Consider the following 18,119-nt stretch of genomic DNA (forward strand, 5'->3'; position numbering starts at 1 on the left):
ATATAGTCGCTAAGTATTCAAAACTCTGTTTTACATAATCCTATAAAATATATTAGAATATATAAGTTTTAAATAAAAATAAAAAACAAACATAAGTTTTTCCATTTAATTTTAATGAGTATTGATGAATATAGTAATTTGGAAGCATCCTTAGCAGAGTTTGAAGTTGAGAAACTAGTATAAACATATTAAGGTTTATTTTACTTAATAATTTGGTTGGTTAAGGAACGAGTGAGAAAGTAAAAAATATGAGAATTATGTTTGTATATACACAAAATAATAATATTTTGACACTAAAATAGTCGGATACTTTATATTTTCATATTAAGTCTACTTGAGTGAGCTTATACCGCGCTCGTTGAGGATCTGGAGAATCTTGGCCTCGCCCTTGGTCCTGCGCGCCCGGTGCCTCTGGTCTATGGTGGGGTGCTTGTACTTCTTGGAGAAGCGCGTCTTCACTATCTGGTTGTGCTCGTTGAGCAGGATCTTGGACTCGGCGCCCTGGAACACGACCTTCATTCTTGGGACGGGAGGAAGTGGTATATTATGCAGGGGTCTGCACTTTACGGAAGGGTGCCTCTAGCACTTTCAGGCAGAATGCCCCATCGCCCCCAACGCGGGGCAGCTCCAGAGGCGGCGCAGAGGCAAGAGGCCCAATTCCATTCCACTCTTCGCCCTCCCTAAAATGGGAGAGTCCGCGTACTTCTCGGCCTAGGTCAGACGCCTGCTGCAGCACCTGAACCAGGTGCACACCTCAGAGGACAGGATGCTCTCGATAGTAACCACCAATTGCTGGTTCAACGTCTACTACGAGCTCCAGGACGCCTTCAAGGGCTCCAAGGGCTCCAAGGACGGCCAGTAGAAGGGCCTGTACAGGACCGCCATGGCGCTGACCGAGGGACACTATCAGCGCACAAACCAGAACGGACAGTTCATCTTCGTTGGCACCGTCGCGGGGCACGACTTCGCCTTCAGCTACGAGCCGGACGCCAAGATTGACTGCCGCGGCAGCCACCGCTTCATGAAGTGCGAGACTCAGTTCCGGGCAGACTTCTACGACTACCTGGGGGACGCCCAGCGCACCGCGATCTGCATCTTTGGCAACCAGACCGTACGAATGTTCACGCACGAGTTCGGCAGATTCGCCGTGGAGGAGCGGGCCATCAAGAAGGGCGCCAAGAGCCAGCAGCAGGTCATCCAGCTGTTCCAGGAATGGAGCGCGGTCTACACCAACATCCAGTGCCCCGGGGCCGCCTTCGTCGCGGGGGAGAACCTGGATGACTTCCTGGCGGCCATCCCCGAGTTCAGCGTGCAGAGGGACCTGGTGCTCCGGGCCGCGACTCTGGACGGCGGGGTGGTTTTCGGGCCAGAGGCGGTCCTGGCGTGCGCGTTCGAGGGAAACTACACCTAGATCGCGATCAGCACGGCGCTCCTGACCCACTACACTGTCCTGAGTGAGGATGGCCAGGCGAACCTCAAGTACATGTACGAGGGCGAGTTCTATGGTCAGTATCTCCTGGAGTAGTGCGGCGCCGTGCTGGTCTCCAGCGGATGGCAGGAGGGCGACGCATTTTTCGAAGAGTACAGAGGGATTTGCTGCTGGAAAAAATATGATTGATCGAGATACCAGTAGAAATATATATATATATTATGTTTATGGGATATTTATAAATTTTAGTTTACTCTTTTTGATCATTTTATTTGATATCATAATTCTATTACGACTGATTTTATTATAAAACACGTATTTCAGCAGTTTATATATCTTTAAGATTTCTGTTTTATCTACGTAGTGTGTTATTTACTTTTTAATTTCAATATTTCAATAAATAGTACTACCATGTATAAGTTATCATGTTTATTTTCCAAATTTAGATTTTTATATATGTCCTAATATTAGCAGTATACAAAGCATATTAGAATAGATCATCTACATAAAAATGAAGTTATTTATTTAAAATTTATAAGCAGCAAATAACACATCTACTCCTGTATGCTCTTCAAGATTACCGAGATCTGCGCGATCATAGTAGAGTTTACTTGATAAGTTAGAACTATAGGTTCATGTAAATATGGTTCTTACAAAATAGATGTTAAAAAAAGTTAAGACTTTAACTCATAACTGTGATATTATATTAGAGCATATCCATTAATAGTTAAAATGATATATTTAGTTCATTAATTTTATATGTCACTCAATTAGAAATATTCTGCTATGAATATAATGCATCCAAATTTTGTTAAATATTCGATCAAATTCGATGTACACGTCATTCTGGATCTATTGTATGCTCTTCACCATCTGCTACTTATTCCGTTTCTGTCTCTTAAGCATTTACACATACCCTATAAAGTCCTTTCCCAGAAAGCTCTGCTCCTTCTGTGAGCGGAATCGGTGAACCTGTGCGTCTAATATTTCGTGATCACTTTTAAGAATCGACTAGTTTCTGCGGATACCACATACCTGTATAGAGGCACACTGGGACTATTTCCACGCGTAGATGTCCTCCGTCGAGATCCTGCCCGATTTCCCGCGTAGCGCATCTGCAATGTTACACGTCATGTGAGATATTACACTGCTCCTGGACTTACTCGTCCTGAGATTCTAATTCAGTATGTACAAATTAGCAAGTATATTTTTAGAGTCCGCAATCGCCTCGAGTTCTGCATGGCTGGACGACAAGGAGCAGTTCCGCTCCGTCGAGAGTGGCGAGATGGCCTCCATAACCGGGGCACCTAACGCCTATAGCGATGTCACTGAGCAAACGCGAAATCCGCCCAGCGTGCTAGACGGGTTTCGCACAAGGCGGGCGCTGGAGAGCTGCGGTTGCTGCCCCTTGAGGCGCTGCACTCGCTCTGGGGTAACTCCGCTCTGCGTCATCTGACTGTGGGAATTTTCCCGCTACGGAGGTCCTGGCTACCGAGCAGACAGCGGCCGCCCCGAAACGCGGCGCTAAAACTGATTGGGTGCGGCCGATGTGGATATGCTCAGCTTCTTGCAGGCGTCATCAATGAAGCGCTTCTGGTGGTAGTTTGGGCCGCGGTACGGCTGGAGTGACCGGTTCTCGATGATGGCCGGCTGGGCTCTGGGAATCATTTTTGCATCTTGCACAATATAATGCATAAAGCTCTTAAATCATGAAACTGGATTTTTTGTTTCTGTGGGATGGCTGAGATTTGCAGAAATAGGCCGAAGGGATACATATGGCAGCGTAGGTCTATCTGTCGTATCTAAGAGGGCCTACGAGCGCTACCAGTCTTTCTGTATCATGTACGAAACTTGACCCAGCAGGATGACCGCTAGCTAAATCACGCCTGGCACTGCAATTCGCTGAAACTCCGACTAGTTTTCGTACTTCAACCTGTTTGGAGGGTGCCGTATCCAGCATCGTCATACTGCCTGGCCACTTCGACGGCAAGAATCAGGGGTAGGGAGCTGCTAGAAGAGAGCTTGGGGCGCGTGCCGGACTGCCTTTACCGCCTCGCCAGTGCGCACGCAGCCTCGCCCAGCCCCTGTGGCATCCCCAAAATACCCGAACCCGGTTTCATTCTAAATTTCCACTCCACGCACAATGGCTGACCAGTTATCCTCCTTCTTCAGAAAGATCAGAGTTCACGGTAACCTCGTTTCCGGCCTCCGCCAGGTCGTCAAGGCCCTCGAAGCCAAGCAGGGCGTCAAGGTTGTCATCCTCGCCAACGACTGCAATGAGAACGCCTACAAGGCCCTCATCAAGGCTCTCTGCAAGAAGCACGGCGTCTCCATCGTCGAGAAGTTCCCCAAGAAGCAGATCGGCGAGCTCGCCGGCCAGTTCAGACTCAAGGGTACCATCTGCGAAGAGAAGACCGCCGACGCTCGTAACAAGGGTAAGATCGTCGGTGCCTCCGTCCTCGCCATCACCGACTTCGGCACCCTCACCGAGGAAGACCAGAAGTGTTTCAACGAAATGCTCCAGTGATATTAACGTGATAGTTTTTGACTAGAGGACCGTTACCAGGTTGCCTATGTATTTATTTATTATACTAACATATTATTTTTTCATACGATGTAATATTTGTTCATATGTTTTCCTATTTGAAATTAAATGGTATATTGCTAACATATTTTACTAAATATTCGTAAAATACCTAAATTGTATCTATACGCCTGTTTAGCTCAGATGGTAGAGCGTCAGACTGAAGTTCTGTCGGTCCTTGGTTCGATTCCTAGAACAGGTATTTTTCTTAAGTTATCGAATATGGATTTATATTTACCTTCTCGAGTAAAATCCGGACGCAGTTTAAAAACAAACCGATATTTATATGGTAACTTACCAAGCCCATTGAGTCGCAGAAATGGAACTCACAAACTGCCTGCTGCGACGCGGCGCCTCCACCGGTCCGTGCTCCGTCCGGATCTGCGGCAGCTTCGCCAGGCTCACCGCGCCAAACTTCTAGCAGACCCTCGCGATAGACTGCGGCATCGACACCAGGCACCAGGGCCGGTTCACGGAGTTCCACGACGCGAAGTCCGGCATGACGCTCCTGGTGGGGACCGAGCACATCCCTCTGGAGCGGCAGCTAACCGAGCTGTGGGTCTCCCTCCGGGGCGCTGGCGAGTACCCCAGTGAGCCTCGCATTCCTTTTCCCTTACCATCGCATTGTATATAATACCCACGATTCTTACATAGTCCAAACAAAACCCACCCGCAGAATGCAGGCCTGGTTCACGGCGAAGACGGTACTGCAGTACGTGGTGGCGGTGACCACCGTGCTCCTACCGGTCGAGCTCGTAGCGAATCGCGTGATGGAGAGGAAGCTGCGCGCGGGGCATTCAGGTTGAAGTGAGCTTTAACATATAGGTAATACAGTAATGCGTTCACGCAGAGGGTCATCCTGTGACACCCTCGCTCCAGTTGATCTCCTGCACCTGCGCGCCAGACAGGTTCTCGTACAGCGCCACCTTGATCTTCTTCGGCGGCGGGCAGCAGAGGCACTTGCAGACGAAGCTCATGATGACCATGAAGAAGACGCAGACAATGCCGGCCAGGATCCAGACGGAGTTGGAAATCTTCCCCTCTAGGAACTACGGTTTGCCGTCTGTATCCACGCTGTCCAGGCCGTTCATGCCCCAGCGCACCTCGGGGAAGAGGTCGTACACGTACTTGTTGTGCCCTTGCTTGTAGAGTTCCGACTGGTTGTAGGGAATGTCAAGTGGCTCCTTAGTGGCATTGTACTTCGAGAACCTGGGCAAAACGGCAACCGCGTCGTACTCGTTGCATAGCGCGTTGGACCCGATCTCCACGTAGAAGGAGCCACCGACGCCCCACTGGGTCCCCCACGAGTTCATCAGCACCCACACCTCGGTGCCCTTCACGGTTCCGTAGCCGATGAAGGTGACCTGGTGGTTGGACTGCTGGTAGGATGACTTGGGGCAGGGGTTAGTAATATTCGTGAGGATGCCGCCCCTGTACTGGGAGTAGCTGAGCGCCTCGGCCCCCTCGAACGGGACCAGCTGGCGCCCCGAGACGGCTATACCCCTCGCCAGGAAGGACTTGAGGTACTTGATTTGAGTAGCATCAGTAGTTTACATGCCAGACGCCCGCAACTTTATCTAAATCAGCGACTGGGAGCAGTTGAAACCCGTATCGTCGTTCAGCCAGAATACCGGATTCAGCCAATGCTTTTCGTTGAACGCAGATGGATTCTGCTTTGCAGTGTCAGGTTTGATGATAGGTGGTGCCGAGTCAGAGTCGAAAATCGAAACGTAAGGGGCATCCTCCTCGTAGTTCAGGGACGAAACCTTGTAGTCGGCGATGTCCTGCGCTGCATACTAATAGTTACCGCCTGCACAGAACAGATTCTGCCCGTACGAGTTGTTCATGATGTACTCGACAGAAAATACCAAATCGATGTTCGTCTGGTTTTCGAGCGAAGTCCCTGCGTGTATTTCCCTATAGTAGGTAATATCGTGCATGAACAGAGAGTGCATCACGAACCTCGTGGCCTAAGCCCAGCAGGACCCGCAAGTCCCCTGGTCGATAGACCTCATGGTGAGCCCGTCCTTCCGCAGGTCTACAGACTGCGGCAAGTTAGCTCCAGAAAACACGTTAGTCGTGATAAAAGCGTCATCTAACGTCACATACTTGATGCTGGAAGCCGTAGAATCCGAGCAAATCGCTTTGACGATTTCTAGAGATTTTCTGTTGTACGTTTCAAGTTTCGCATCTGCCGGATCCACAGCAGCCGCGGTGTAGCTGACCAGCTCTTCCGGGAGGTTTGGAGCCATATAGCCTGTCGCCGGTGCGTGCAGGCGGTCCGAAAACTGGGAAATGTAGAGCTTCCGGGAGGGGTGCGCCTTGATTACTTGCAGATTCGCGCAGAAATATTTCTGCGCCTGGTCTTCTAGCTCTTTAGTTTCGTAGCTCTTCGAATACTGGTGCTTGAATGCCTTGAACTTTGCATTGCAGTTAAATGCTAGGAGCAGCAGCATTTTATAATAAATATAGATATTATAATATATTATATTAAATAGTAGTAAGACATCTTTATAATCAGTTTTTTCAGTTTTATCAATACTAATATATAATAGTATAAAATAGAGTAATTCAAATAAATAAAAACCTGATAAAATATTGAGCGAAGATAACTGAGATATATGCAGCAAACTGAAATTTCTAATAACTTCATAGGCGCAAAACTCGCGAATCTAGTCCGACTTGGAAGTCATCTGGCCGCCTAAAATTCTAATCAAAGTGTACGGATGTGCAGTTTGACGAAGATTTGGCATTCTGAAACACCGTCCAACTGGTTTACTCAAATCGAAAATTGTGTCATGTAAAAACAAATATTATATATATATATATATATATATATATATATATATATATATATATATATATTATAAAAATGTAGAAGTAATTTAATCAAGCAAGCTGGTCAACGGGAGCGTCATACTGAGGGACATCGACTTCACCGTCCTGGATCTTTTCGATTAAGTCGTGAGGGTGCATAACAGAGTTGTTATAGTTGACATTGCAACCGATAGAGTGGCAAGTACCAAGGATTTCACGAACGGTACCGGAAAGCTCCTGAGAGTAAGACTTGAAACGGAGCTGCTTGGCAATATCGATGATGGACTCAAAAGGTATAGTACCTTCATGAGTATGAGCGGTACCCTTAGGCTCGCTACGAGGTCCTTCCTTAAGAGCCTTGATGATCAAGGTAGAAGAAGAGGGGAGGATGAAAACGGTGGGCTGTCTCTGCTTAGAATGGAGTCTAATAGAAACTTTGATACCTTTATAGCCCTGAGCAGCTGTTTCTTGCATGATTTTATCACCAACCATCTTAGGGTTAAGACCGTAAGGACCTACCTTAGGGGCGATGGATTAGGCGGGAAGTGCAACACCACCCTTAACACGGAGGTATAAATCAAATTCACCATTGGGATCGACTTTAGGAGGCATTCTCGGCGTGGAGTGGAAATAGCAAAGTGAAATGAAAGAAATTAATATATAATTATATATAATAATGTGGATATACTAGAATTCTATAAAAATTTGTTTTTAAACGTTAGAAAATAAAAGGATAATATATATGACACCTAAAATGCAGTTATTTAAAATTGCACTGTACTTGATACGGTTTTCAGTAATAATATAAATAAGCAAATAAAATATTGTAAATATAAAAATAAAATAATTTTTCTCACAATTCACACACCAATATCATCATTAGAGTCAAAAAATCTAAACCTAGGGTCTGAAAATATGCATAACTTAGTTTCCATTTGATGTTAAAGTTCCTCATATGATTCGATTACGATCGAGTCGTATTCCATTATAAAATTGAAAGGAAGGTGGGAAAGTAAAAATATGTAGCTTTAATTAGTATAATAATATAATAAATTATATTTTTATATTAATTATATAGTTATTATATAATTATTTCCAGATTATAAAAATACAATTTATAAAGTATAGAATCCAAGACTAAACTTAGAAATATAATATATTTTAAATATGTATTTACAAATTTTGCATTAGTTTAAGTTTTGAAGTGCAAAATTAATTTATACTATCTATATAATAAAATATATTAATAAAGAACTAAGCCATTCTGTAAATAAAATAAATATGAAGTATAACCATCATTTCTTGCCACCGAGTTAAACATTCATCTTACCACCTAGGGTAAGTTGGATTATTCCTACTACAACACCGATAATGCCAACGATTGTCTCAAAGCACCCAAATCCGCTACCTCTACAAAAACCAGTAAAAGTGAATCCACCTAGGAAGAAGCAAGCTAAGATTATTATCATAACTGCTGCACCTGGTCCAACTAAAAACTTAAAATAAGGTGCTAATGCACCAATAGGTGGAGTCAATATGATAAATAACGAGATTACTACAATTAAGATGATTCTGAATGCACGACTCATGTCACCACCACTACCAATACTACCAACACCAGCATTATCAACACCACCCCATATGGAGACAACCATATAAAGTATGGCGATAATCATATCGATAATCCACCAGAGATCCATTTTACGGAATGGCTAAAAATAAATTATAAATTACTCATATTATTACGACTTTTTAATTTTAACAGTAAAATATATTTTTACAATAGAGCCTTTATAGGTGAAAATTTCATAATTTTAGCATGTTATTTTACTGTTTTTTAGTAAGAAAAATCTTTATTTATATATATAATATAAAAATATTTATATTAACTATAAATAGTTTAATTCTATAGTTAACCTTATGATGTAATATCTATATAATATAATTGCCATTTTACTTAAAATGGTTAGTGCTCCCGATGTTTTCAATATTATCACAGCTATCGTATGTATCTTCTTAGCTTGCATTATTTTCTTCCTTTCAATTATTAAGTATATAGCTAAGGTCATTGTTGATCTATTCTTTTTAATATCAGTTATCCTCATTGCCGTTGTCCCATTTTGGAATAATGGTATGTTTGGTATACTTAATAATCCAATTGGAAGACCTTTATATCTATTTATCATGTGTGGTTCTCTAATGGCTGACCTAGATAAATTTGATGGTATTTGCAATAATGGTGGGGATACATGTGCTTATCAGGTATCCATGGCTATTGGTTTCTTCTATGCCGTTCTTTTACTCATTGTAAACATTATATTCATGGCTTTGAAACAGGAAGATGTTGCTAAATCTTGAAAGTGACTGTTAAAGCATTTTATTTTCTCTATGCGGAACTCGAGTTTATCATCATATATGATATTATCAATTAAGCTACATCTCTACTATACGCTGCAAAGATCAGTTAAACATTGAAAAAATATTTTATTCAAATTAATATGAATGTCCATATTATCGTTTATTATAAATTACGTTACTATTAATACTCCATCACTTACGTTATTATTTTTACTAGTTTATGGGCAATCTTTATCGAGCACTTTTCGGCTTCGACAGATGCTCAGAAAGTTATTTTTACTACTATACAGATGTAGACTTTTTTGGAAGTTCTCGCTATTAGATTTAACTTTATTTCCCTACAAATAAAGATTCTATTTGATGTATAACCGAAAGATCAGTCTCAACTTAGTTGTAATTTATATTGTGAACCACAATTTTGGAAGGGAAATCAAAATTTAAGCACTAATTTATATATATAATATCTGTTTCAGATATTAATTATTTTTCTTTTTCTAAGATTTCTTTTCTAGTGACAGGCCCATGAAATAACTGCGAATTGAACTATTTACTTTTAGAGACGAATAAAACGGGTTAGGCTGAAATTTCAAAATCAATTGTTGTGCTTCCCTATTCAATATATGGTCTAGCTTATAATTTACTATTTTTATGCTCCTCCTTTTGGTTGAAAATCATTCTTTTAACATCTATGGGGTTTTGTTAAATTTTAACACTTTATTGTTTTCTTTTGAGATCAATTTGAGGTTCAAACTGAGAAAATTTCATATCAGAAAGCTTTAACACCTAGCTACCAGTTCTCAACAACGAATCTTTTTTCATTTTATTCTTTATTTTAATTTTATATAATAATCCAAAATATTTTATAAATTTTTAATTATTGATGAAAAATAGTTGTGAAACACTGCGTATCTAGGCTTAAAGAAAAAGTTAACACATAAAACTTGAATATAAGACAGATGTGGAGCCTTAATATAATTCCAGTTGAATAATATATCACTACTGCTCTAGCGATGTATAAACCTTAGAGCCTTGGTTCATAACGGTGTAGCTCACGCTATTGTCCTCTACTGCCAGAGTTTACTCGATTTTGATAGCTGCTGAAATTTTTTGCTGCTTATCCACGTAAATAATACAGTCTTCCCGATGCAGCTGTGAAATTTTTGGGGAAGACATATTGATCTTGTATTTCTAGTCTGGCGCCAGTATTTGCAGCTAATCGTTCAGAATCTGAAACTTGCACTCCTGCTTTGTCTTCCTAAACCACTTTTACGTCGTGAGCTCGCAGGTGGACATTTACGGAAACAAAAAATTGCATCCTAAAAATTATACAATAAAATCAAAAAATTATTAAAATAATAATTTAATATAACTATATAATATTAACTATTTTGACTAAATCCAAAATGTCAGTTTTGGTCTATGCGTACCCCCGCTGCGAGGACATCGAGCTAGTAGCCAGCGTTGACACGCTGCGCAGATGCGGCGCCAAGGTTACCGTCTACGCGGAAACGTCCCCAATTCTTTGCGCGCACGGCACGCAAATCGTCCCCGACACGACGACGCTCCCAAGCGGCGAAATGGACGCCATTTTGCTTCCAGGGGGCGCCGGATGCGCCGAATTCGCCAAAAACGCGAAAGCTGCAGCCGTTTTCGAGGCCTTCAAAGCCCAAAAAAAGCTCATTTTTGCGATTTGCGCGGCGCCGGGAACGCTGGTGCGCTGGGGAATTTTGTCTGGAGAAACCGTTTGCGGCTACCCCGGCTGCGAGGCGGAGGGCGCAAAATTCACTGACGAGCGCGTCGTCGCCGGGGCGTTTTTCGTGACCGCGCGGGGCCCCGGAGTCGCCATCGAATTCGGGCTCGCCTGCGCCCAGAAACTTGGGTTGGACGCCGCAAAAATTGGCGCGCAAATGCTCGTTAAATAGTGAGCAGAACGCCCGTTTTGATTTGTTTTTTCGAGAAACTGGGATTGAAAAATTCGTATTTAAATCATATATTATTGATATATAAAATTCCCTTCCAAATCGAAAAAACTCAATACACCTTTATTATACAATATATATCATTATATTTTTAAATGCTGCCAAAGCTGCTGCCGAAGCCGATCTACCGGTCGACATCGCCGCCCCCGAAGCGGCACGTCCTGGCGATCCTGCCGCCCATCAGATCCACGTCCGTTCAGGTGCAGAAGCAGCTCGAGCAGACCGCAGATTTCGGCGAGCTGCGGAATTTCATAATGCGCGAAAGGAAGACGTTTGGCGCAATTTCGAGCAAAATCGACGTCCTGGGTTACAAATGCAGCGATTTGCTGAACAAATTGGCGTTTCTGATCAAGGAAATGAAGCGGGAAAAGATGGCCCTGAGGCCGCGCAGATGAGCATTTAGTGAAGTCACTCTTTCAGCACTTAGCCCTCCTGGTAGCTGAAGTACATAATTTCGTGGAAGGGAACGGCTATAAGGCCGTCGCACTCCTCGGGGAGCTGCCTTATGATGTCCACGTCCTGGTTGATTATTTTTATGTTCGGGAACGACGACAGGGCGTAGTTTTCGTACGACTTAAAGTCGCCCGTTATGTTCTCGATGTACCTGAACAGCTGCGCTGGCGTCTTGTCCTGGATAATCGTCTGCGAAATGATGAACTTGATCCCGTCTATGTGAATGAAAATTATCGCATGATCAGAGTTCATTTTTAAGGGAAGGGATAATAATACTTGATTATTATATAATAATATTAATTTATCGTAGATTATCAAAATTGAGAATTCCAAAATTATAGAGATAATTAAAATTATTTAAAAATAATATATAGAAACATTTTTTTATTTTTTTATTCTTATATGATATTATTATATGAAAAATAGCCAGATATCTGATCTCCAAATGATCAAACTGACTCCGGACGAGCAGAACCTGCTGATCCAGCTCACACAGGCCTATGAGAAGAACAGAATCAACTGGCAGTAGGTTGTAGCGTATTTTCCGGCGTAGAACATGAAGGACCTCTCGATTTTTTACCATTCGATTATCAAAACCAAATCGGTGCAGCCAGTGGAGAAAGTGCACTGGAACTGCTGCAAAGACAAGGAGCTTATGGTGTACGTTCAGCAGTATGGGAAGAGCTGGAAGCAAATTGGCGATTTGATGAAAATCCACTTCGTCCAGGCCAAGAACAGGTACTACGTCATCAACAAGAAGATGCTGGGCGAGGGGCAGCTGAAACCGCAGCAGATCAGCATAAATTTGAATTTCAACGTTTTCAACGTGAAGTGATTTTTCTGATAACAGCTATATTAATATATAATAATGCTAATATATGGTAAAAATTTCCCTCCAAATGATCACTTTCGTGTACCGCGTATACGGTGGTTCCAAAGCGGGGTAGCCGGAAATTACTTGAAAATTGGGTTGTTAGGTTTCGATATAGATGTTTTTAGCTCTTTTACTGCTTGAATAGACAGCTTATGTTGATAATATCCTGGCTAGTGATGGGAAGGCTGCGGTGGCATTTGGATGAGAATTAAAATAAGCGATAGCTGCAAATTTTTGTGATTTAGTAAGCTTAAAATTCAGCTCGTATGCAATTTCCGCTGTGTAGTGTATATGCTTAGTTTCGGTCGATATCGGCCCGTGTGAAGAGACTTAATTGGCGTATTATATGCGTTAAAATTAAAGTAAAAGAATATAATACTACAAGATAGGCGAATGTGCAGCATTTTGAGTTGTTATGTTGTCGCCCTACTGAGAATACGTAGATATGGATCAGAAAAGCATAAAAAATATTATTTAGTTTCATAGATGGTTAAGCTTAATACTGTCTGATATACCACAATAATGTATAGCTAAGGTTTTTAGCAAGTTGTCCGTCTAGAGATATTTTTAGTATCAGATCAAAATTGGCATGTAATGAACTAAAGGTGTAAATATAATAGAGAGAAAATCAGTCAGGGTATTCTACTTAAGTTATAGAGCAAAGTTTTAATATATATTTTAACCTAGCTTTTTAAATGATATTTTCCAACGATTTTGGAAGTTACACTTCAGTTTTATTTTCACAGCCTTCATTTTCTGAACCAAGTAGCTAGCCAAATTTAAGAGTATTTAAGTAGAGCATCCTGTTGTTCTTTTAAATAAAAAGCTATTTAATATCTACATTTAAGCTAAAAGTAAGGTTTTCTCGTATAATAAATATATTTATATCTATTAGACGTCTTTATTTTGTATGATTTGATATTATTTAGATATTTGACAGCTGTAAGTTATTTATAGATCTACATTTTAATATTTTCGTAAGATCTGACACGTAGCAGCTAGAAATATATACATTCTTTATTGTTAGAGTTAAAATAGGTGGAATAAATTTGTAGATAAGTGTTTATATATTTATATATTCCAGACTTAATAATTTTATAGTACTATGTAAGTACAGGTTGTACAAATTAGTGACAGAATTGTTTTTAGTGCCAATAATAGATAAATTTTCTAGCTAACTAGCGGTTTATAGTAGCAAAAACAAAGCTTCGTCTACAGTATCTATTAACGTATTTTCCGTAATTTGTATTTTTTCAATTTTAGTATAATGTTAACCTTTATATTATAATTTGAGATTTAGCAACCCGTTATATTAAGATTTAACACGGATGAGCTCAGTTCAATTTCCTCCCTAATATCAGATAATGTTAATTATTCAAGATTTAACGCATATTTAAGAATGATACAATTACTATTTTTAAGATTTAAGCTCAATAAATCAGAAAATGTTTTTAAATTTTCTAACTTAAAAGTAGTTTTGTCCAGGGATAAGGCCTTAGTAAATTTAGATAATTGAATCTCACATATATCATTATAATAATATATTTATTTTACAATGTTGTTGTTTTCTGTATTAATTACTTTTAAGTCGGAAATTTCTTTAAAAGTATTACAATCATTATAGTAAATATGAGCTGGAATAATTAGTTATTTGATTCTGTACATTTCGATCTAGGTAAATGTTTAGTGTGTCAAAATTTTTAAAATTGATGTTAACTATTACTTATTTATGGCAATATTATCTAGATATATATAAGCTAAATAAGATGACTTAAGAATACAATCAATTAAAAATGTATCATGCAATGAAAATAGTTCGCTTTCCTACCCATTTCCGTAAATATATGCATTCTTTTATTAATGAATAGATATGAAATGTTCAGGGTACGAATATGCGAACTAACTGATAACTACATCGTTAAGAATATATTTGTCAACGGGACATTTGATTTCAATGGAATTAATATTAAACCCAGCAATTTCAAGTACTTCAAGTTTATCTGTACATTCCCCCAGTAGTAATTTTTCTATATTATCATATTTCTGGTTAGAATATTATTCATTATCCCCATATAGATATAATTTCTTTAGATTTTTGAACTATCATAGCGCCTCAAAAATATTACTATAACTAATAGATTAGATAGATGATACTTGAAACACAGTTTATAAAACGAAAGAATTATTTATTCTAATAGCCTCAATGTTAGTTAATATTGGAACCTCTAATCGTGATATTGTTACATTAGTAAGATCTAGTTTTTATACTGAATTGTTGAAGCTACTGTCGTTATGTTTTAATTTTAGCAATTGAATATCTCTACTAATATAAATTGCTCCTTGATATGCGGTTTCAAGACATTCAAGTGGAAACCTGATCCATTGTGCATTCAAATTTTAACCAGTAGCTTAATAATCATTTTCTGAAATTGAAAATTATTCATCATTTTTTATGGATATTCTATAGAATTATATACATTGAATACGACAGTATTTTCTAGTAATAGTATACATTGACACAGATCCCAAAGCTAAATCACAGTTTTCTAACACATTATCTAAAACTCTTTTTGAATTTAAGAAACATGAATCATGACATTGTATTTAATGACAATAAGAGAGAAATAAATCCGGTACTAAACTTAGTTGACTATCCAGTAGTTTGATCGATACTACTTATATAGGATACTATTCGAATATTTTTTAATCATTAATATAACAAGAGTAATTGAATATGACTTTAATACCATTTATTATAAGAGTAGATAATTTTTCAGCGCTCTTAATATCTATAATCTTTATATTATTTAGCTCACATATTCTAGTATTGGTATAAATCTCGACCATATTAAAGTTTTCTAAAATCAAAGTTTTATACATTATGTAACTATCATCTTTATTCTGAAAATATCTTTATTTATTTCCATTATAATTTAGTAAACTATTATTCTCAAAACATTATAATATTTTATTTTTATCAACTAAGGATTCTGGAATATTTACTATTTATAAAAATACGTTAGATACTAATATGCCGTCTTTGATATCAGATTTAAATGGTAAGTGTACATGATCTGCATTAATAATCTTTACGTCCTTATAACCATATACCACAAAAACACCTAACCCTGTGTAGTCTAAAATGTTTGGATCGTAATTTACCTTCATTTTGTAATATATATATGCAATTATTATATCACATACAGAAGGTATTCCAATTTAAGGATATAATATCATTTTTATGCAAGGAGTGAAGATGTTATTATTACACGAAGAGATTCATATTTTACAAATAATTTTTGCCAGCAAACACTGACGAATTGCGGCCAAATCTTCGTAATTCCAAACTCAATTTTTCGCATTATTATATGTGCAGTAGCCGCCCTAAAATAGCCCAAACGCAAAATCCGACTACTGGGGCGCTGCTGTTATATCAGTTCCGCTTCGATACGAAATCGCCCTGCAACACTACGGTTTAAAATTAAAAAATTGGAGTAGAAAATCAAAATCAAAATCAAATTCTATTTTATTTCAATTTCACTTAAATCGGAATTCTGAACTGATGTAACATGTGAAGCGGAAAATCAAAATTGAATCTCAATTAAATCAAAATTAGACCGCAATCCGGCCCCATATGGCACGTTTTCGGAGGAAACGCGTTGCAGCTTCCAGCCCGGGCAGTTCGGGCCCTCAAAATGTAAAAACTGCCAGCAGTGGCAACGATCGCAGTGCTCGTCTGGCGAAACTTCGCTTTGGCGCTCCAATTTCGCTGTTTGCCGTAGAAAATCAGTTTCTGAATTATTGTATTCTAAATTATATAATAATAATATTTTTTTCTGAAGCCTCACACCGTCCGCTGCATTTCCTCCGCGACCTCCACCAGCTGCAGCCGCCGGCAGACCGCGCGCCACAGCGCCTCGTCTACGCTTCTCAGCGCGTCCAGAACGTCCTGTTTGCTGAAAACGCTGATTTCGTCCACGCGCAGAATCCTGACGCTGCTGGCGCTCGTCTCGCTAACGGGCCGAAAGATTGCCGCTAGGTTCTCGCGCTGCAGGCGTTCCCGCACTGGTAGCGCGTCCAGCAGCTCTTGGAGGTAGGCTATGACCGTTTCCGTGTACTTCCTGCTCTGCAGCGCAGAGGAGACCGCGAGGGCCAAAATACGGTCGTAGGAGCTCGATGAGAGTGATTTCTTGTAGAGGTTGTAGGATGCGTTGGGGGTGAGATTATTGAACGGTGTTCTCGCGGATCTCGTGTGAGCAATTAAGATGAGGTGCTAAATGATCTAGGCCTCAGGCCTTGGCATTATAGGAGTGGCAAATAGTAGTGTGAGTGGTGTATTTAGGAGAAAATTAATGTTAAAATAGTTAATTATTATATAATAATAATTATTTGGTTTTCTGTAGAATTGATATTTCTTGCGTTTGAAAATAAAATATATTTGTTTATATATAGTAGTAACGAGGGTTTATTCAATATGAAATCCTACCGTCTCATAAAATCGCTACCTAAGATCAAGTTTTCTAAGTCAATGGAACCCAAAAAAAGGTTAACACCATTATTTACTATTAAATACTCGCATCTGCCTACAATTTAAGAGTATTCGGATGAGAGCCATATTTCCATTTTAGAGCAGCCAGTGATCTCCAATCGTGGTAGTGAGTTTAGACGCATAATTAATCTGCTTATAAAATTATCTAATGAAATGGTTTGTAAAATACAAAAGATTGAAAGTCATGCATCAGATTTATAAGGATAAATTGCCCTTTTAGAGTCTCTTTAAAAATACGCTAGAGATAAAATTGATGATAATTAGGATATCTTTGGTATATTTTGATAAACTTCAAGCTGAATTTCGATATATATTAACAAATTTGTTGTCTAAATATTTAGCCAAATAAATAAGTTCAGTAATAGAAATTAATATAGTAGGATTACAATTTTAGCTTTATTAGATTAATTATAACAATTAATAAATCATATTAATAATATAGTGAAATACATATTGTAGTTAATTAAAGATTATTAGAAAAAGATAAGCAATAAACTAGCATCATAATATACTTTGTTGTGTATTGGTTATATGGTTTCGTTATTTTATCTAAATGTTTATTTTCCTTGTCAGATAAATATTTAATATACTCAATTCTAAGTGCGAAACCATCTAAAATTATATTAATTTATGCATATGTGATTATTATATTATTATATATTGTATTAGTTTAAATTTTATACTAATACGTATTTAGTTGGTAAATATAGTATTTATTTAGCTACTTTGTTTACTTTATACACTCAGCTAAAGATAATAGTAGGAGAGAATTGTATTGTAGATAATATTATTCAAATAGATACATACTAAAAATTAAATTAAGTTACTTACAAATCACACTTTTCATAAAATAATGCATCTAATATATGTTAAAAAAATAAAATTAATATTGAGTAATGAAATATAAAATAATAGATTAAATCGCATGATGTAAGTATTTCCGGAAAATTATATTTATTATGTATACTAATACAATTTTATATATACTTTGCATACTATTACACGTTAATCACACAAAATAATAATCGTGTTTATGAAGTCTATAATAATATAGATGTATTCAATTCATAAAACCT

General features: G+C 38.8%; 18 protein-coding genes and 1 non-coding gene across 19 annotated transcripts; 9 read left to right on the forward strand and 10 right to left on the reverse strand. All coding sequences in view use genetic code 6, as the record gives it.

The window, feature by feature from the left end:
* Positions 1–418: 418 nt before the first annotated feature.
* Positions 419–1,618, forward strand: SS50377_20537 (uncharacterized protein; the record flags this gene model as incomplete). The annotated part of the gene is made up of 1 exon (XM_067904477.1): positions 419–1,618. One exon carries the CDS (start codon positions 419–421, stop codon positions 1,616–1,618), a length of 1,200 nt encoding a protein of 399 aa, XP_067767959.1.
* A 573-nt stretch (positions 1,619–2,191) lies between these two features.
* SS50377_20538 (uncharacterized protein) lies at positions 2,192–3,097 on the reverse strand (the record flags this gene model as incomplete). Its single annotated transcript, XM_067904478.1, has 1 exon — positions 2,192–3,097. One exon carries the CDS (start codon positions 3,095–3,097, stop codon positions 2,192–2,194), a length of 906 nt encoding a protein of 301 aa, XP_067767960.1.
* A 475-nt stretch (positions 3,098–3,572) lies between these two features.
* SS50377_20539 (Ribosomal protein S12) lies at positions 3,573–3,956 on the forward strand (the record flags this gene model as incomplete). Its single annotated transcript, XM_067904479.1, has 1 exon — positions 3,573–3,956. One exon carries the CDS (start codon positions 3,573–3,575, stop codon positions 3,954–3,956), a length of 384 nt encoding a protein of 127 aa, XP_067767961.1.
* Positions 3,957–4,142: 186 nt separating this feature from the next.
* Positions 4,143–4,215, forward strand: SS50377_t20005. The gene has a single exon. It is a non-coding gene; the product is annotated as a tRNA-Phe (tRNA).
* A 117-nt stretch (positions 4,216–4,332) lies between these two features.
* On the forward strand, positions 4,333–4,824 carry SS50377_20540 (uncharacterized protein; the record flags this gene model as incomplete). The annotated part of the gene is made up of 1 exon (XM_067904480.1): positions 4,333–4,824. One exon carries the CDS (start codon positions 4,333–4,335, stop codon positions 4,822–4,824), a length of 492 nt encoding a protein of 163 aa, XP_067767962.1.
* A 43-nt stretch (positions 4,825–4,867) lies between these two features.
* Positions 4,868–6,469, reverse strand: SS50377_20541 (Papain family cysteine protease; the record flags this gene model as incomplete). Its single annotated transcript, XM_067904481.1, has 1 exon — positions 4,868–6,469. One exon carries the CDS (start codon positions 6,467–6,469, stop codon positions 4,868–4,870), a length of 1,602 nt encoding a protein of 533 aa, XP_067767963.1.
* Positions 6,470–6,902: 433 nt separating this feature from the next.
* Positions 6,903–7,442, reverse strand: SS50377_20542 (Ribosomal protein L12; the record flags this gene model as incomplete). Its single annotated transcript, XM_067904482.1, has 1 exon — positions 6,903–7,442. The coding sequence occupies one exon, from the start codon at positions 7,440–7,442 to the stop codon at positions 6,903–6,905; it is 540 nt and encodes a 179-aa protein (XP_067767964.1).
* A 683-nt stretch (positions 7,443–8,125) lies between these two features.
* Positions 8,126–8,530, reverse strand: SS50377_20543 (Transmembrane domain-containing protein; the record flags this gene model as incomplete). Its single annotated transcript, XM_067904483.1, has 1 exon — positions 8,126–8,530. The coding sequence occupies one exon, from the start codon at positions 8,528–8,530 to the stop codon at positions 8,126–8,128; it is 405 nt and encodes a 134-aa protein (XP_067767965.1).
* A 262-nt stretch (positions 8,531–8,792) lies between these two features.
* On the forward strand, positions 8,793–9,188 carry SS50377_20544 (Transmembrane domain-containing protein; the record flags this gene model as incomplete). The annotated part of the gene is made up of 1 exon (XM_067904484.1): positions 8,793–9,188. The coding sequence occupies one exon, from the start codon at positions 8,793–8,795 to the stop codon at positions 9,186–9,188; it is 396 nt and encodes a 131-aa protein (XP_067767966.1).
* A 192-nt stretch (positions 9,189–9,380) lies between these two features.
* SS50377_20545 (uncharacterized protein) lies at positions 9,381–10,007 on the reverse strand (the record flags this gene model as incomplete). Its single annotated transcript, XM_067904485.1, has 1 exon — positions 9,381–10,007. The coding sequence occupies one exon, from the start codon at positions 10,005–10,007 to the stop codon at positions 9,381–9,383; it is 627 nt and encodes a 208-aa protein (XP_067767967.1).
* Positions 10,008–10,181: 174 nt separating this feature from the next.
* On the reverse strand, positions 10,182–10,481 carry SS50377_20546 (uncharacterized protein; the record flags this gene model as incomplete). Its single annotated transcript, XM_067904486.1, has 1 exon — positions 10,182–10,481. One exon carries the CDS (start codon positions 10,479–10,481, stop codon positions 10,182–10,184), a length of 300 nt encoding a protein of 99 aa, XP_067767968.1.
* Positions 10,482–10,591: 110 nt separating this feature from the next.
* SS50377_20547 (Protein deglycase) lies at positions 10,592–11,113 on the forward strand (the record flags this gene model as incomplete). Its single annotated transcript, XM_067904487.1, has 1 exon — positions 10,592–11,113. The coding sequence occupies one exon, from the start codon at positions 10,592–10,594 to the stop codon at positions 11,111–11,113; it is 522 nt and encodes a 173-aa protein (XP_067767969.1).
* A 149-nt stretch (positions 11,114–11,262) lies between these two features.
* Positions 11,263–11,562, forward strand: SS50377_20548 (uncharacterized protein; the record flags this gene model as incomplete). The annotated part of the gene is made up of 1 exon (XM_067904488.1): positions 11,263–11,562. One exon carries the CDS (start codon positions 11,263–11,265, stop codon positions 11,560–11,562), a length of 300 nt encoding a protein of 99 aa, XP_067767970.1.
* Positions 11,563–11,575: 13 nt separating this feature from the next.
* SS50377_20549 (uncharacterized protein) lies at positions 11,576–11,872 on the reverse strand (the record flags this gene model as incomplete). The annotated part of the gene is made up of 1 exon (XM_067904489.1): positions 11,576–11,872. The coding sequence occupies one exon, from the start codon at positions 11,870–11,872 to the stop codon at positions 11,576–11,578; it is 297 nt and encodes a 98-aa protein (XP_067767971.1).
* A 193-nt stretch (positions 11,873–12,065) lies between these two features.
* Positions 12,066–12,455, forward strand: SS50377_20550 (uncharacterized protein; the record flags this gene model as incomplete). The annotated part of the gene is made up of 1 exon (XM_067904490.1): positions 12,066–12,455. One exon carries the CDS (start codon positions 12,066–12,068, stop codon positions 12,453–12,455), a length of 390 nt encoding a protein of 129 aa, XP_067767972.1.
* A 612-nt stretch (positions 12,456–13,067) lies between these two features.
* SS50377_20551 (uncharacterized protein) lies at positions 13,068–14,159 on the reverse strand (the record flags this gene model as incomplete). Its single annotated transcript, XM_067904491.1, has 1 exon — positions 13,068–14,159. One exon carries the CDS (start codon positions 14,157–14,159, stop codon positions 13,068–13,070), a length of 1,092 nt encoding a protein of 363 aa, XP_067767973.1.
* Positions 14,160–14,597: 438 nt separating this feature from the next.
* On the reverse strand, positions 14,598–15,731 carry SS50377_20552 (uncharacterized protein; the record flags this gene model as incomplete). The annotated part of the gene is made up of 1 exon (XM_067904492.1): positions 14,598–15,731. The coding sequence occupies one exon, from the start codon at positions 15,729–15,731 to the stop codon at positions 14,598–14,600; it is 1,134 nt and encodes a 377-aa protein (XP_067767974.1).
* Positions 15,732–16,338: 607 nt separating this feature from the next.
* Positions 16,339–16,797, reverse strand: SS50377_20553 (uncharacterized protein; the record flags this gene model as incomplete). Its single annotated transcript, XM_067904493.1, has 1 exon — positions 16,339–16,797. One exon carries the CDS (start codon positions 16,795–16,797, stop codon positions 16,339–16,341), a length of 459 nt encoding a protein of 152 aa, XP_067767975.1.
* A 225-nt stretch (positions 16,798–17,022) lies between these two features.
* SS50377_20554 (uncharacterized protein) lies at positions 17,023–17,328 on the forward strand (the record flags this gene model as incomplete). The annotated part of the gene is made up of 1 exon (XM_067904494.1): positions 17,023–17,328. One exon carries the CDS (start codon positions 17,023–17,025, stop codon positions 17,326–17,328), a length of 306 nt encoding a protein of 101 aa, XP_067767976.1.
* Between the last annotated feature and the right edge of the window lie 791 nt (positions 17,329–18,119).

Source organism: Spironucleus salmonicida, chromosome 1, assembly GCF_000497125.1.
Source record: "Spironucleus salmonicida strain ATCC 50377 chromosome 1, whole genome shotgun sequence".
Classification (NCBI taxonomy): Eukaryota; Fornicata; order Diplomonadida; family Hexamitidae; genus Spironucleus; species Spironucleus salmonicida.